The following is a 15,520-nucleotide window of genomic DNA, read 5'->3' on the forward strand; positions in this document are numbered from 1 at the left end:
GATAAGCTTTAGAAGTGGGCCCATGTGAACCTCATGGGGCTTAACAAGGCCAAGAGCAAGGTCCTGCACATGGGTTGAGGCAGTTCCTAGTATCAATACAGGTTGAGGGATGAAAGAACTGAGAACAGTCTTGCTGAGAAGAACTTGGGGGTACTGATAGATGAAAAGCTGGACATGAGCTGACAATATGCACCTGCAGCCCCAAAAGCCAACCGTATCCTGGGCTGCATCACAAGAAGTGAGACCAGCAGGTCAAGTGAGACAATTCTCCCTCTCTACTCTGCTTTGCTGAGACCCACCTGCAGTATTACATCCAACTCTGGAGTCCTCAGCACAGGAAAGACATGGACCTGCTGGAGCAAGTCCAGACAAGGGCCACAGAAATGATCAGAGGGATGGAACAGCTCTCCTACTAGGATAGGCTTGAGAGCATTGGGGTTGTTCACCCTGGAGAAGAGAAGGCTCTAAGGAGTATTTTTTTTAAACTAGAAGAGGGCAGATTCAGACTAAATATAACAAAGGCAATTTTTACAATGAAGGTGGTGAAACACTGGAACAGGTTGCCTAGAGATGTTATAGATGTCTGAACAACCTGATCAAGTGAAAGATGTCCCTGCTTATTGCAGGGAGGATGGCCTAGAAGGGCCTTTAAAGGTCCCTTCCAACCTAAAGTCTTCTAAAATTGTGTGATCCTATTAGATCCAAAATGTTCACAGCCATACACAAACATGCAGGAAACTGGGATCTCGGGAAGGACAGGCAAAATATCAAGGTAACTATTAAAAAAAAAAAAAGACTGAAATTTTCAAATATTGATACCTCTATGCTGCAAGGTAAACAGTCTTACCAAGGCCCAGAGGCTCTGCAACACTAATTAAGAGAGGAAGTGACTTAGGTCTTTGTGTCTTCCAACACTGAGCACAAACAATGCCTTGGCTAGAGTTGCGTTTACTTCATCTGGCTTTAGTGTGTACTAAGTATACCTGATCAAGAGAGGAACTGTCATCTCTGCAGTAATGGAAAAGAAGATAAGCAATTGCACATAATCAGCATTGTGCTGGTGTTTCAGCTGATAATATTACACAATGACCCAATGCACTCATCTAAAGTAAATATTAAAACAAAGTGGAAATAGCTATGAAAGGAATGTTGCCCAGCATCTCTCTTTTTAGTTCACCAGGAAAATTAGTGCTGCATCAGTTTATCGTCCCAGACCATCTGCCATTAAAAACAGTTCACATACTCCTTACCAGCAGAGTCCTGAATTCTTAATGATTTCAGTAGGGTCATGATATCCTCCATGCAGAGTTGGCAAAAACAGATGCATAATCTCTGTTTTTTGTAATATATGTTTTTACCTAATCACTGTTACCAGCCTTGCTAATATTTTTTAATGTTTATAATAATACGAATATTTGAGTGAGGAAATCTTCCAGAAAATTACTACTTTCCAGAGTACTATGTACCAGCTCATTAGATCATGCAAACTTTAAAGTACTGGGTCTTTGCTGAGACATGACTACTGGCCAGATAAGCTACCCACCTGCAGGAGGCAATTACCAGTCTTGGCAGATAAGGTCTGCTGTAAATCTAGACAGTATTGTGTTTGGTGTCTCTCTGTCAGGCCTCACTAGCTTTCTAAAAGGGGTCTTTCTACAGTCACCATGTTCTGGGCTGTTAGCATGATCGTCTAAATGGGACTATAACAGTCTCCAGCACATTTTCTTTCTCATCAAGAAACAGCTAGCAAGTCCAATGGAGCGGAAGGGAGAGTAGCCCTAACTGCCATGAAAACATGAAAGGAAAGGCTGCTGAAAGACATCAAATGTACCCAGTCTCTTCAAAGATAAATGAATGTTGGAAAAATTTTGAATGAGACAATGTTGAATGAAGATGATAATATGGCTTCAGTTACTATTTTGTTATCATCTTCTATCTGGGCTACTGCAGTGTAATACACCTTGCTATAAGTAATTGTTGCATTTCTTTAGCCACTCAGCCTGCTTGAGCAGATCATGTCTGCTTTTGTTTTCTGTGCAGTCTTTCCACAGAATCCAGTCAAATTTAAAATCCTGGTATTTATGGTCAGGTATATGATGGTCTGGGAAGAAGGCACATGTGCACTAGCTTAGTGCTGATAACTTAAAATGGAAATTGTGACTTACAAATCTATTCCAAAAGCCTAAGGGAGCTATCCAGGTCTTCAGAAAGCTTTTCTTCTTTCTTTGACCCAGGAATCACTTTGAACATCATGTAAGATGTTCCTAAAAAACTCCTGTGCACTCTACATGCAAGGGAACTTCTTGGGTACTTGTCATCAATAACTGACAAAGCAAACATAGGTTTTAAATAATTAAAATATGCTTTCCCCCTGGAGAGAAAAGGCAAATCGAGCACTGCAGAGACAACAGTCATATTATTTAATACACTTTAGAAATACATTCAAATAACCCACCAATGAAGCAGAACAGCAAATCTGAAAAGAATGGCTAAAAGGGTGATTGGATCACAAATAATTTTGCACAATGGTTTTGCAGTGGTGTTTACATTTTAGTTAATCACTGCTATTAGGGTAAGTAAATAAAAGAACAAACAAGATTTGAGAAATCTCATAATTTAAAAACCACTGAGAGGATGAAACAATTTGACCATCATGTTGCTCAATATATTGTGCAAGAAGGATATACAGACGCCCTATCTAGTGTCTGTCTATAGATTTACCAGTTCAGAATAAGGAGTAGAAATGGACAAAGATATCAAAAAGCCATATTTAGAGTCAACTCCTTAAGAATGTCTGGAGCCACTTAATAGAACAGAAAGATGTAAGAAATATGGCAATTCTCACCAATTGTGCTTTATTCAGTTTATTTCACAGGACATTTGCTTCTTGTTATCAAAGCATACCAAAACAGGTCAAGAATCAGTTGTCTACAACTTTTAGGATAGCAAAACCTATTACTGTAGATCTGTTTTTGTCTATGCCAGTGTCTAGGAAAACCCCAATGCTTCAAATTTGGCTATCTACTATATTGTAATTCAGCTTAAAATACTCGTCTCTCTAGTATGTTCCTGGCCACCCACAGAAAACACCTACTCTGTCAGCCGTTTAAGCAGACAGAAAAAAGTCCCTCCAATTATGAGTATTAAGAGATAGGAGTTAGATGGTTTCTTTGCTCATTTATGAGAAATGAACAGAAATACCTCAGAGCATAAGCAAATTAAGAAATATGTTCACACTGCTATAAAGACTTAATGATCAACGTCAAGTGAGAGCTGTCCACATTGCAAAAAAAACGATTTGCTATAATGGCAAGAGAGTTCTTACAGCAATACTTCTTAATAGACTATCCATAAACTCCAGCTATCACAAACTATATTTTTATTTGACTTCAACATAGTGTGTTGGTAGATTAGCTATAGATATATAGATTAGATATATATAAAATCTAATATATTAGTAGATTATATGTTGAGAGAGAGATAGGTTTGATATAGAGTAGGTAGATTACATATACTGACACAAACAGGTAACACTGGCATGTTCAGAAATCAAGGTCCATTTTACTAGATACACCTTTTATACATAACCTCGAAGTTATAAAAAAATCTGATTCCAGGAGTGATGTGATTTCTACTTTCTTTATCTAACTACCTATGGGTGTATGGGAATGGAGATTAATGGGAGCAAAGAGTGCAAGAAAGGTTTTAATGTATTTCTGAGGAAAGTAGTTGATACTCATTCCTCCTCTATGGAAGAAAGTTAATCTTGTTGATGGGCTAACTCCCTAATACTAGAATTATCTTTTGAAACTATGGTTGTTTTTTGAAGAATATCCTGATGGGGAAAAGAATCATCTCAGCTGAAGCTTTGACGAGTGTCAGGATGGCTATCTACAGGCAATATTGCTCTACAGCAAGAAAATGAAGTTGTAAAATTGCCCAGTGAAAAGGTTTTCACTCTTTAGCTGTTGGAAATGTGTTTAATGTTTGAAGCATCACCTCAAGATAGGTATGGACCTCAGCAATAAAAATTGTATGTAAGAAAATACATGCATTTCCATTGTCAGGTGGACAATTATAGTGAAACTTTGGAACAGGCTTTCCTGGCAACATCACAAGAAAATGTTTACACATCATTACGGAACGATGAACACAATTAACTGAGGATTCCATAGAGAATATAACCACAGCATTTAATAAGCTAGCATAAGTGACTAAAGCATTGTTAAATCAACAAAGAAGTAAACACATAGGGAAAGACAAAAAGGCATTCTGCAGATGAAAACAAGACCCAGAAGTCACATAGAAAATGCTGTACAAAAGTATTTTAAAATATTTCCTTCTTTTAAAATGGCATTTATTATTCAGTTAAAAGAATCTCAGTAAAATTTGGCAAACTGCAGTATAGTGTCTTTGCCAAAACAATCACAGCCTTAATTAGATACAAAATTCAATGTGTACTGGAAAAAGTAATTCAAGTACAGGGAAGAAAATAACAGAGAAAAAAAGTTAAATTATATGTTAAGAAATAAGCCTCCCTATTCTTATGCTGACAGTCTTATGATTTGAACAGGAGTTTAATAATAAAAGACATTTTAGGAAGACTTTGAAGCACACTTGAATTCAGAAATTTACGCACCTTCAATGGACATAAAATCCTTATTTGCTTGTGCTTGTTTCTTCTTTGTCAAACATCAAACACTGTAATATAGGAAAACATTTGTGATACTCGAGATTTTTTTTTAAATACCTCAGACTTTCAGTTTCTCTTTTTGCCAAAAAGGTGCTGTGAAATGCCAATATATACCAGCCTTGTTTCATATGAAACAGATATAAGATCCTGCTTCTAAAGCCCCCTGACAGATTGGTGCATGTGATGTGGCCTCAGATAGTCAAGGTAAACTCAATATAATGACAGATGTTAAGAGTCTCATACCACTCTCACATTTCCAGTCTAAGGGTGGGTCTCCACTGAAGGCACAGTACCACAGTCTTAGATACGCATCCTTGTTACCATGTTGTCCCAATAGTAGTGCTCCTGGTGACACATAACATCCAGGAATGGATCCTCTTTTCAGGACATCTATCTATCAAGAAAAAATTCCTTTTCCCTCATAAATTTTCACACAAATCCATCCTTTACAAACACTACCGTCAACACAGGGGAGGAACCAAAAACACTGGCAGGCTTAGGATCAAATGATTTAAAGTAATTGTGACAGCACCACATCCTTGGTTGCCACTCTGACTGGATCTCTAGTACTCCTTTCTTCTTGGAAAAGCTCTTCTCCAAGGTTTGCTTTATTTTTTTATAACCTCGGTGCATTTGCAGGCTTATAATAGAGCCAACCTTTCGGTATCTGGGAAGCACCTCTTATCTCTTATTTCTTGGTTTCACATGAAGTCTTTTCCCCCTTCTTTTCAGCCTCCTTGCTAGAAGAAAGATAAACTGCAGCCTGTGTGTTTCCCCAGCTGCTGCACACCTCACAGTTAGTCCCAGCTCCCTAGGTAGTGACGTGTCTTCATAGTGACTTTGTATTTGCCAGGCTGGCATTAGACAGCACAGCTCACATCCTACAGTTCCAGTGCTATTTCACATTTCCCAAATAGGACACTAAATCCCTCACCTCCTTAAACTGGGGATCTGACAAAGCACAGGCGCCCACATCTATCAACACAGCTGACTTCAGAAATTCCTGAGCTGTAGCACTCCAGAGGCAGGGAAGGTGAGCCAGGGAAGTTTCCCTGTGTGCTTGCCTTACTCTTTTATGCTTGCCAGGTCCTCTGGGTTAGATATTTGGCATGCCCTCTCACAGCCTTACTTACATTCTCAGGCTGAACTGACCCATAAAACCCCATCTCAGTCACAGGAACCTGAAGGAACCGTCAGCACCTGGACATTACGTTAAGTGCCCACAGCCCTGTTACATCTACAGTTCTGTATACATTTCACCAGTGGAGTCTAATCCAGACTCTAGTACAGATTAAAAACACTGACTACATTTTTAAAGAAGAGGTAGCAGCCATCTTTTTTGTTCTAGAGGATGGTGCTCCTCAACCTGCACAAATATAGCAAAAACAAACCTACCTTCAGATCATGCTTAAATTCATGACGCAGGCCTCTCCTTCTCTAGGAAGGTTAAAAGAAAAAGTTTAGGGCAACTTTACTAACACAGATTGAAGAGGTGTAAAAGCCTTTGGCTGTGTGGATAGGCCACTCACTGACAATCAGGCACACCTTTCCTCTGCCTGAATCCATACCTTGTCAATGTGGACAAGCAGCTCAACTATCAGATCCATGCTGAAGGGGAAGAAATCTTCACTGGTTCTGTTGATGTGGTGCCAGCAAGTAGCAATTAATACAAAATTAATAGATAATGCTTTGTCAGGGGCAAGGGCTTGTGATTCTGGGCTTTCTCTGCTAACTTCTGGCAACTGTTTAATGCCAAATTCACAGTACACAAAAGCAGCCTGGTGTCCCATCTTATGCCTCCTTCCCTGCTGCCCCAAACAAGAGGAGGAGGTCTCCACGTCAGACACCTGGAGATTGGCTTCGTTTACCGAAGTTATTCAGTCAACAAGCAACCCTGTGGGGCACCTGTCCCTTCCTGGCAGGGAGGCTGACGGCGGGCGCAGGGCCGGCTGTTCCCCGCTGCAGGTCTCGCCACACGCTCTGGGACGGCCAGTGAAGCGACCGACCAACAGGACAGGAGACAAGCCGGCTGCACACCAACCCCGCTTTGAGCACGCAGCGGAGGCGGCCGCGCACGGGAAGGTGAGCGGGCGCAACGCCCCGTGGCCGCTCTGCTGTAGGGGGCAGCAGCGCGACAGCTGCGTCCGCGGCCCTGCTCTGGCGGCGGCCCGGGCCGGCGGGGCCCGGAAGGCGCCGCGCTCCCTCCCGGCCGCTGAGTGGCGGCGGCGGGTCACGTGCGCGTGGCCGTGCCGTTCCGTGCTGTACCGGGCGGGAGGCGGCGGGCACCACTGCCTCGGGCGACATGTCGCACCAGACCGGCATCCAAGGTACCCGCGCGGCTCTCTCCCGCCAGCGCTCACTTGCCCCTTATGACAGCCGGGCCCCCCTTCATTGCGTCCTCTCCCCCTGCCAGCGGGGCAGAAGGCAAACGGAGCGCCTTTCCCCGCGGGTCGGGGCGCGGGTGGAGGCAGCCTCTGTGGACATTTAACAGGCCGTTCTCTGCGGAATTTTCTCACCCGCCGCGTTCTTTGTTCGCTGCTGTTTCCGCGGCGGGATGACGGGGAAAGGCGAGCCGAGCGGAGCCGAGCCCAGCGCGGGCGAAACTGCTGCCTGGCTTCGGCCCCGGGCGGCTGCCGCTCCTCAGGGTCGAACCTCGAGCTCCAGCCCCCGTCAGGCGAAAACTGACAGGGTTTATCTGCACGGCGCTCTGCGCGGGCGGGGAGCCTGCCCGAGACAACTGTTCACTGCAGACACCCCTAAATGGCGGGGAAGGCCCCCCTTGGCTCAGGTACCTTCGCTGAGCGCGGGTTGTCCCGCTACAGCGGGGCGAGCGGGGGTGGGAGTGGGCGCCCGGGATCGTGGGGGCTGTGCAGAACCTGCCGCCCCTCGGAGCAGCTGCCACTCGCGGCCATGGGGCTTCCCGGGCTGTGGTGGCTCCCCGGCACCTCCCGCCTTGCCGCCCCTCGGAGCAGCAGCCGCCGCCCGGGGCCGCACAGCGGGTTCGGATGGGACGGGCTTTGCCGGGGGTCGCTGCCAGGCGCGTTGTAGCGGGAGTCCTGAGGATAACCAAGAGCCCCGCGGTAGGGAAACACCTAAAAAGATAATCACTGGAGGCCATAGAGGGGAAAAGTGTGGGGGAACCTTTTTTTCCCCCCATGTGTCCAGGCCTTGGAGGGTGCGAGGAGCGGTTAGAAGACAGCACATTGTTTCTCAGTATTACCGGGTCTCTCGAAATCACAGAGTCGCTAAGCAGGGATTAATTATACCGCGGGATTATGTGGGATCGGGTTTTACTGTCTCGATTTCCGCAGTCTTCTTGCTCGGTGACTAGTACCGTGTACTTTGCCTGGTCTCCCATATTTATTGTTGAAGGTGACTTTTGTCCCAGCCATGACAGCTCTTCCCTGCTTTTCTGTTCCCTTTTTTGTCCATTGGACTGCAATTGGTCTGCACCCTTTTGCCTCTCTTCCTTCTCCTGCATGCCAATCTTTGCTCTTTTTTGCTACTTCTTGTTTTAAATTCTTCAGCCCTTCTCAGGCTTTTGGTGCATCTGGGATAGCTTCTTTTTCCAGGCTGGTTAAAACTGTTACAGTGGCTTTTCATTCACTTGTTCTCTTCTGGAAATGCTAGAAGGAGGAGTAGAATAGTATCCTGTTGCTTGCCACAAGCAAGAAGAGTGGCTAAGCCTCTTCTGCTGCTCCCATTCATGTCTTTGAGAATCTTTTGTGTTCAGAGGAGAGCTGTAGAGAGCTTGGCAGCTTTCCTGCCTCAGCAAGCACTAATCAGAGGTCCTGTTTGCAGCAAAGCACCAAATTCTGCAATTTGGAAGAGAAATAGCTCTTGTTGTGCCATTGCTGGCTTTAGCTACAAGCAGGCTACTGTCCCTCATAAACAATTACAAGATTTGGCAGCATGGGCTGCCCTTTTCTGGAAACAGAAATGAAGTCATGGGGACAATGATACATACCAGGCAGTTGCTAAAAGGACTGTACTTTCAACGGGCCAGTGCAGATAAATAACATAGGAAGTCACAGAATGCATTGAGCTGTGAGAGAATAGGCTAGAATATATTCCCAGTCTTCTCAATAATTTAGAAGTAATATTCCCTGTAAAATATTTGTCAATTAAACACAAATTTTAATTCTATAGGTCGCTGCTATGCAGAAAGTTTAAGGAGAAAATAATATCACTCTGGTGTGAATTTAAAAACCTTTATCTGGAGAAAAGTGGATTGATCACTTGATAGGGATATGGTTTCTCAAACATCTGGCTTCAAAATATTACTTTAGGAGATGTCACATTTCTGGCATTGGTGCAGGATCTGCAGTGTTCTTGTTTTGGTGTGTAGGGTTGAAATGAGAGAATAAAGAACAAAAAGGTATTGGGCAAGAAGAGGACAAAAAAAAAAGGGTCTGGTGAAACCAAAGGGCCTAGAAAGTAACACAGTGTTTGTGTGGAATGGAATGGTGAAGACCAGCAGAGATGATTAGAAAAGCTGGTAGCAGATTACAGTGAGGTTCAGCACTGGCTAGCGGGAGTTTGCTAAATGGGGTGAGGCCGGGCTCAAGTTGGTAAACTGGTGCAGGTCAGTTTGTTTAACACCCCTTTTCTCTCCCACTTCATTTTGCAATTTCAGAATGGGCCTGGGTGTCACTTTGGGCATAAATGTAAAAGGTCTGGAGTATGGACAGTGCTGTTGCTGGATACCATCTGACCATCTGTTCAGTTGGCCTCAACCTGACTACAGATAATCCATTTTATTTATTTCCTGGTTTGGTGTTTGTTTTGCTGGTGCCAGTGCTGTATGCAGTGGGATTACTTAAAGGACCAGCTTGCAATAAACATTCTTCAAAAAATGCCGTAAAAACCCCTGTCTATGGTGTAATTAAACTGATTTGCACTCGGGTTAGTTAGCAGAGCAGTTAAGGATGATCCTCACATGAGGCAAGCACAGTTCTTGAGTGTGCTTAGGGGAGTGTCATGTTTGCAATATAGCATCGATGTGAATTACAGACATTTTAGAATACATTAGTTACTTCTTTGTAAATTCATGTTGTGATAGGTCACAAGGTTTGAACAACATCATCGAGATACTTACAAAGAGATTAGGCGGTGTGATATATGAGCAATGAGTGGCAGCTTTCACTGGTACTCTTCAGAGAGGTGTCTTCAGGAAAGACTGGCACTTTTACCATACAAGCTGTAACATTTTCTTGGCAGGTGTAAAGTTTCTGTCTGAACATTTGTACTAAGCCTGCAGACTACATGAAACTATTGTAATTTGAGATGTGTCATATTTTTTATGGTGTTGCTGGGTTAACTCTGAAACTTGAGAGTGATGATGTGATGTCATCTTCAATTTTCCCAAAGTTGAAAATCATATGGTGTGCTAGAAACTACTGTAATGTTGCCTATCATCTTTTTGTGGTGTGCCAGTGGTTGGAACAGTGTGTAGCATAGAGGGAACATGACTTTTTCAGTCCAGCTTTGTAGTGAAGGGCCAGTTGTACGCCTTTCCACTGTTGTTCACACCTTTGTGAAAATTCTTTGTCCTAGGGAAGTGAAATGCATTAATTTGCTTACTTTTCTCTTTTTCAGCTAGCCCAAGTGTTAAAGATACCTTTGTTGGAGCCAGAAATGGACAATACAGGCTTTTAAAAATAGTCATTGACAATGGTTAGTAGAGCTTTATTCTTTGTCTCTGATTCTTTTAGATATTTTCCTAGTTGTTTCAGTGACTTACATAGTACAATTGTTTAAAAAAGAAAACTCTACAGAACTTAATGTTACTAAGGTCTTTCATATCCAGAAGGTGAGATTTAAGCTTTTCAGTATGATATTATTGGTTTTTTGCATATGAATTTTTCCTCAAAATGTCATTTCATATTTTAGCAAGAACTGCTGAGTGATTCATGTGGATAATATAAATGAACTGTCTCTTTTTACTAAGGAAAGAGCAGAGGAAAAAAAAATTCCACACCTGTGTATTGGTTTGACTCTTTGGTCACTTTCATTAGACAGAGAGATTCTTACACAGTACCTAGTCACTTTAGATGGAGTATAAATGTTGCCTGCCTTTTATACTGGGATGAGCTGCCTGTAGAAAGTCCCATTAAAGCAGATGCTTAAGTAGTAATGTGGCTGCATAGAAAATATCTTTAAAATCTCTAAGGTTGTACAAATTTTCAAGGCTGAAACTGCTTCTTAAATCTCACATATTTTCACATAATTCTTGCAGAATTTAAGGTTCATCTTGAACTTGTTGGCAAGTGATCAAGGCTGCAAACATTCCAAGATAGAATGTGTAATTACTTTTTTTACTAGCAATGCTCGTTGACTGTATAAGACACTTCATGGTTTACTCCTTCTTCCAAGTACGTCAGATGCCCACCTTCAGTTTTTTGTTCTTTCTAGAGTTCATTTGTCTACATTACACTGAAATGCTTGTTAACTGAAGACGATACATGTATGTACATGTACATACAGACACATAAATACTTTTATGGTTAGGTAAATAACCTACTGTTACCTTTTTTTTTAAATATTACTTTTTTAGGAAGTCTTCTTACATTTTAATATTGCTTTCCTTAAGGAAATGTCAGTATTAATACCATAGGCAGGCCACTGTGGTAAAGTTTCACTAGCACAAGGTAGCAAATGCTGGCATTCTGTTACCTTTTTTTTCCATTAGGGAAGGTAAACAAATATGTGTTGGTATGTATGCTACTTTTTAAGTTGACATGAAGCCTAAAATAAGATACAAATTGAAGACATTCCCTATTTTTTTAAGTGTGTAGAAATATGCATTTTGTGTCTCTGTAGAAGCAGAATCCAGTCTTTGATAATATTTTCCACAGTTTGTAAAGAAACCTCTGAAACTCACGGAATACTGGAAGTGGGACAGTTGCCTCATCTGCAAGAGCTTCCAGCAATTGCCCTTAGTCAACAGACAATAGTGAAACTGAGTTCTGCTAATCTGAGTTAATATGAGAAGGGATTTGCTGATGGGCAATAGAATTCCTCTGATTGCATCTAGGTGGTATAAAGCCAGAATTCAGAATTGGCAAGTACATTCTGAATACTTCTCTAGGTGTACAACTTCAGCTAGCTACTTTACATCTTGTTCAGAGAAGGGGCAGACACTCCCTGAGCTGTTCGTGTTCTGTGACGTGCTGTGGTGGAGTGCCTTGCTCTGAAACTTTTGACGTAGAGACCTTTGTATATGGTTGTATTTTAGTGTGAAGTTATAGAAGTTAGGTCCTAGACTCATAAAAGATATTTTGCATAATAGCTACTGTGATGTTCCTCAAACTGTTGTTGTTTGCCATTAAAGGCCATTTAAAAAATGTATTTCTCCTTTGATTCTGAGGGCTTCTGTTTCCTGGGGAGCTGATTAATATTTTGAAAGACACTGTATTAATACTTTCCTTTGGAAGCTGAGATGTGATTTATGAATAAGAGAAAAATCTTTCTGCTACAGCTGTTCACATAATTAAATCTCATCTGAAGTATTCTATACAGACTTAAGCCAATTATACATAATAAACAACCTCAGTTGTTTAAAGAGACCGCACTTAGGAAGCTGTGTTAGAGATTTATATACTTACATAGCCAAGTTAAAGTAATTAGTGCAAACATATTCATTCCAAGCTCTTTCATTGTATAACTGAGTTGTTGACTCCTTACAATGAGTACAAACACCAATATGTTATAGCAGGAGCATCAATAATTCTAAAATTTAAAAACTCACTCTGATCTTGTTTTTACTTGATTTAAAAGTAATAACTGTCTTCTGCCAGTTAGTTTATTTCCCTTTTGTGTGCATTATGGTAAAGCCACTAACATCCATCTTATCAGGTTCATTGCTCTGAAGGGATAACAATCAGCAAGTTAGGGTTTGAACATACAGGGCTTTCTTAGGAGTTCACCTGCTCTCACACTGACCTTCTTGACTTCCATTCTTGTGGGCATAATTCTGAAAGATGAAGTGTCTGTTATAATTGCTAATTTTGAAAAACAGTGTTAATTGTGTTGTTACTAACTGTAGCTTTGGTTATTGGTTATAGAACAGCTTGTTGTGGGATCCTCTAGGCAGCCAGTTGGATCATGGGAAAAGGATTATGATTCTTTTGTCCTTCCCCTTCTTGAAGACAAGCAACCGTGTTATATATTGTACAGATTAGATTCTCAGAATGCTCAAGGATATGAGTGGATCTTCATTGCATGGTCACCGGATCACTCTCCTGTAAGTAACAGTCAACAGAGGCTTCATTTTTAAATGATTTTTCAGCAGTACCTTTTGATCTGAATCCTAGATATGAAGTAAAAGGATTTGAGGAATTAAACATTCCCCAACCTTCCCCTGTCTTTCCCCCAAGGAAACATCTTTCTTGAAGCCAATTGAGGAGCAATCTCAGTGGGTCTAAATGGAGTGCAACTGATGCAATTTATTTCTAGCCTGTCTAGAGACCAGACAATGTTTTTGCCCTGTTTGTTTGTCAGTGTTTTGTGAACATTCATGGAGAGATATAGGACAGAAGTCTCAGTGGGTGTTATCATAAAGAGAAGGATTATAGTGTAAGCTCAAGCTGTTTATTGTTTGTCTTGCTGGCTGCCCAGCTGGCACTTAGGAATCTGTGACCTGCCACAGAATGTGCAGTTTAGTAGTCAGTAGTTGGAGAACATGGGAGGGAACTGAGGTTAGAATTAAGGATTTCAAAGAGAAACTAAGATACTGTGTACAGATTCTGGGAATCTGTAAAGACAAAGTAAAGCTATTCCAATATTCAATTTCCCCTAGCAGGAAATAGTAAGACCCCAAGAGTCAGAGCGCATAAATGAGATTAGGTGGAAAAAGTGGGCTATTGTGTTGAGGGTGGCGTAACGGTGAAATAAGATGGAAAGATGGGACCGTTGAGAGAAGAATACATGACTTAGACACAAGTTATTAGGGAACAAACATCAGTAGATCTTCTACCCACAGAAAACTTCTTTTTTTTTGGTTCTGTAGTTGAACCAAAACTACCTGAAGGCACTATCAAATAAAAAATGAATTTTTTGCAGTCTGCTCTTTTTTTGTCCATTAGTACACAGACCAGTGACAAAAGATTCTAAACAATTGTGATTTTTGCCATTTGAAATTAGTAAAGATTATGTTGACTTTTTATATTAAAAAAAATCTTATACTATTACTAAAGCTGTAATTTAGTTCTGAAATTATTTTGATAATGTGTAATATCATGCCTTTGAGAATTTAATAGCATATGTTAATATCATGATTCAGAACTCATTCCATTAAGTTTATCCTCTGTTAAGAATTACAACTTCGTAATGCAGTTTTTAACACTTAAAAGATTTTGCTGAAGATATTTGTTAATGGAATTGGTACATCAACATGCTAGATTCTCATTGTACACCAAAGACCAAAAAACAACCCAAAAGCTCACTCTTTTATTGTATGCTAGGTTCGCCAGAAAATGTTGTATGCAGCAACACGAGCAACCCTTAAGAAAGAATTTGGAGGTGGTCACATTAAGGATGAAGTATTTGGAACAGTGCAGGTATGTTTTTCTTTGTAAACACAGCATGCTGACTTTAAATAATAAATATAATAGCTGATGTTACTGGAGTTTCTACTCTTTAATTAAGAAAAAAGGTGTTCAAATCTGTGTGCATTATTCCAATGTTAAAATGTAATTAATTGGTGGCCTGTAAAAAAGTAACTACTTTTTTTTATCTTGAACCAAGGATAGTAAGCTGTCAACTCTTTAGATTTTGACTATAAAATGTAACTCAAGTCCATGGCTGTTGTCTTATGTAAGCGGAATTTTAGTAGCTACTGATTCGTTAAATGAAAATACTAATAGTTGACTATTCACTGCTAATTGGAAGGTGCATGTATGAAATCTATTAGGCTTTTAAGAGATATTGAAAAGCCTGCAAATGCTGTGCATGTAAGGAAATATGAGGCTATTATGTTACTCTGGTTCCTTTGGGAAATAAGTTACGTGGTTGTGGTGACTGTCTGTTTGTCAGACAGACACCAGACACTTGACTCTTTAATTCGTTGCCATTTTTTAAATAAATATATTAGAGTTCTCAAAAATACAGAATTCCTATAGCTTTCATGAAAGCTGATGATGACTTGGAGATCCAAGTTATCATTCCCCTTTTCCTCCTTCAACAAAGATGGAATGCAGCACTTGTCTTCTGTTTGGCCTGTTAATTAGTTCAATCATATGCACAAATCTCAACCTGCCACTATTCACAGTGGAAGCTGGTGCTGAAGAAAGGGAAGGAGTTGGAGATCTGGGGAAGAATAGAGGATATGGTAGTAGGGGAAAAGCTGTGAAAGAGACACGGGCTGCTGTGATGGACACACAAGTCCATAAGGACACGAGGCTAATAATTCTTCTGCTCACTAAGCAAATAATTTGTTATATTCATCATTAACCAGTGATGGAAGCTTCATTATCCCAACAAACGATGCTAACAAACCTCTCTGGAGAGGCTGTATTCTAGAGAAGTAGATAACAGAGCTGCCAAGATGGTTTACTGTTAGAAGTCATGGTTTGAGTTTTTTGTCAGTAGATCAACTAGTCCCTCACTGCCATTGTAGCAAACCATTATCAGCCTATGTGACACGTAGAATTTGTGTGTAGCTCTACAGCTCAAAGCCTGAGTCTGAGCTTCTATCTTAATTGTAAGGAAGGAGCATTGTATTTGTCTGTTACTGTTTCAGAATATGCTTGGGGAACTTAAAGGATGGAGTGAACTTAACCCACTTTTTCCAAGTTCATTACGTTACAGCTTTATATCTCTGGTTTT

General features: G+C 41.0%; 1 protein-coding gene across 3 annotated transcripts in view; it reads left to right on the forward strand.

The window, feature by feature from the left end:
* TWF1 (twinfilin actin binding protein 1) overlaps window positions 1–15,520 on the forward strand; it is a 35,729-nt gene that overhangs the window by 8,076 nt on the left and 12,133 nt on the right. Inside the window, exons 1-4 of one of the 3 annotated variants that reach the window (XM_062017123.1) lie at window positions 6,932–7,020; window positions 10,292–10,369; window positions 12,760–12,938; window positions 14,158–14,253. In XM_062017123.1, the coding sequence (XP_061873107.1) occupies window positions 6,996–7,020; window positions 10,292–10,369; window positions 12,760–12,938; window positions 14,158–14,253 (378 nt within the window). In that variant the 5' untranslated portion in view covers window positions 6,932–6,995. Of the gene's footprint in view, window positions 1–6,931; window positions 7,021–7,072; window positions 7,482–10,291; window positions 10,370–12,759; window positions 12,939–14,157; window positions 14,254–15,520 lie in introns of those variants that run through there. The other 2 variants (XM_062017114.1, XM_062017134.1) reach the window with 2 other exon arrangements.

This window comes from Colius striatus, chromosome 1 (assembly GCF_028858725.1).
Source record: "Colius striatus isolate bColStr4 chromosome 1, bColStr4.1.hap1, whole genome shotgun sequence".
Taxonomy (NCBI): domain Eukaryota; kingdom Metazoa; phylum Chordata; class Aves; order Coliiformes; family Coliidae; genus Colius; species Colius striatus.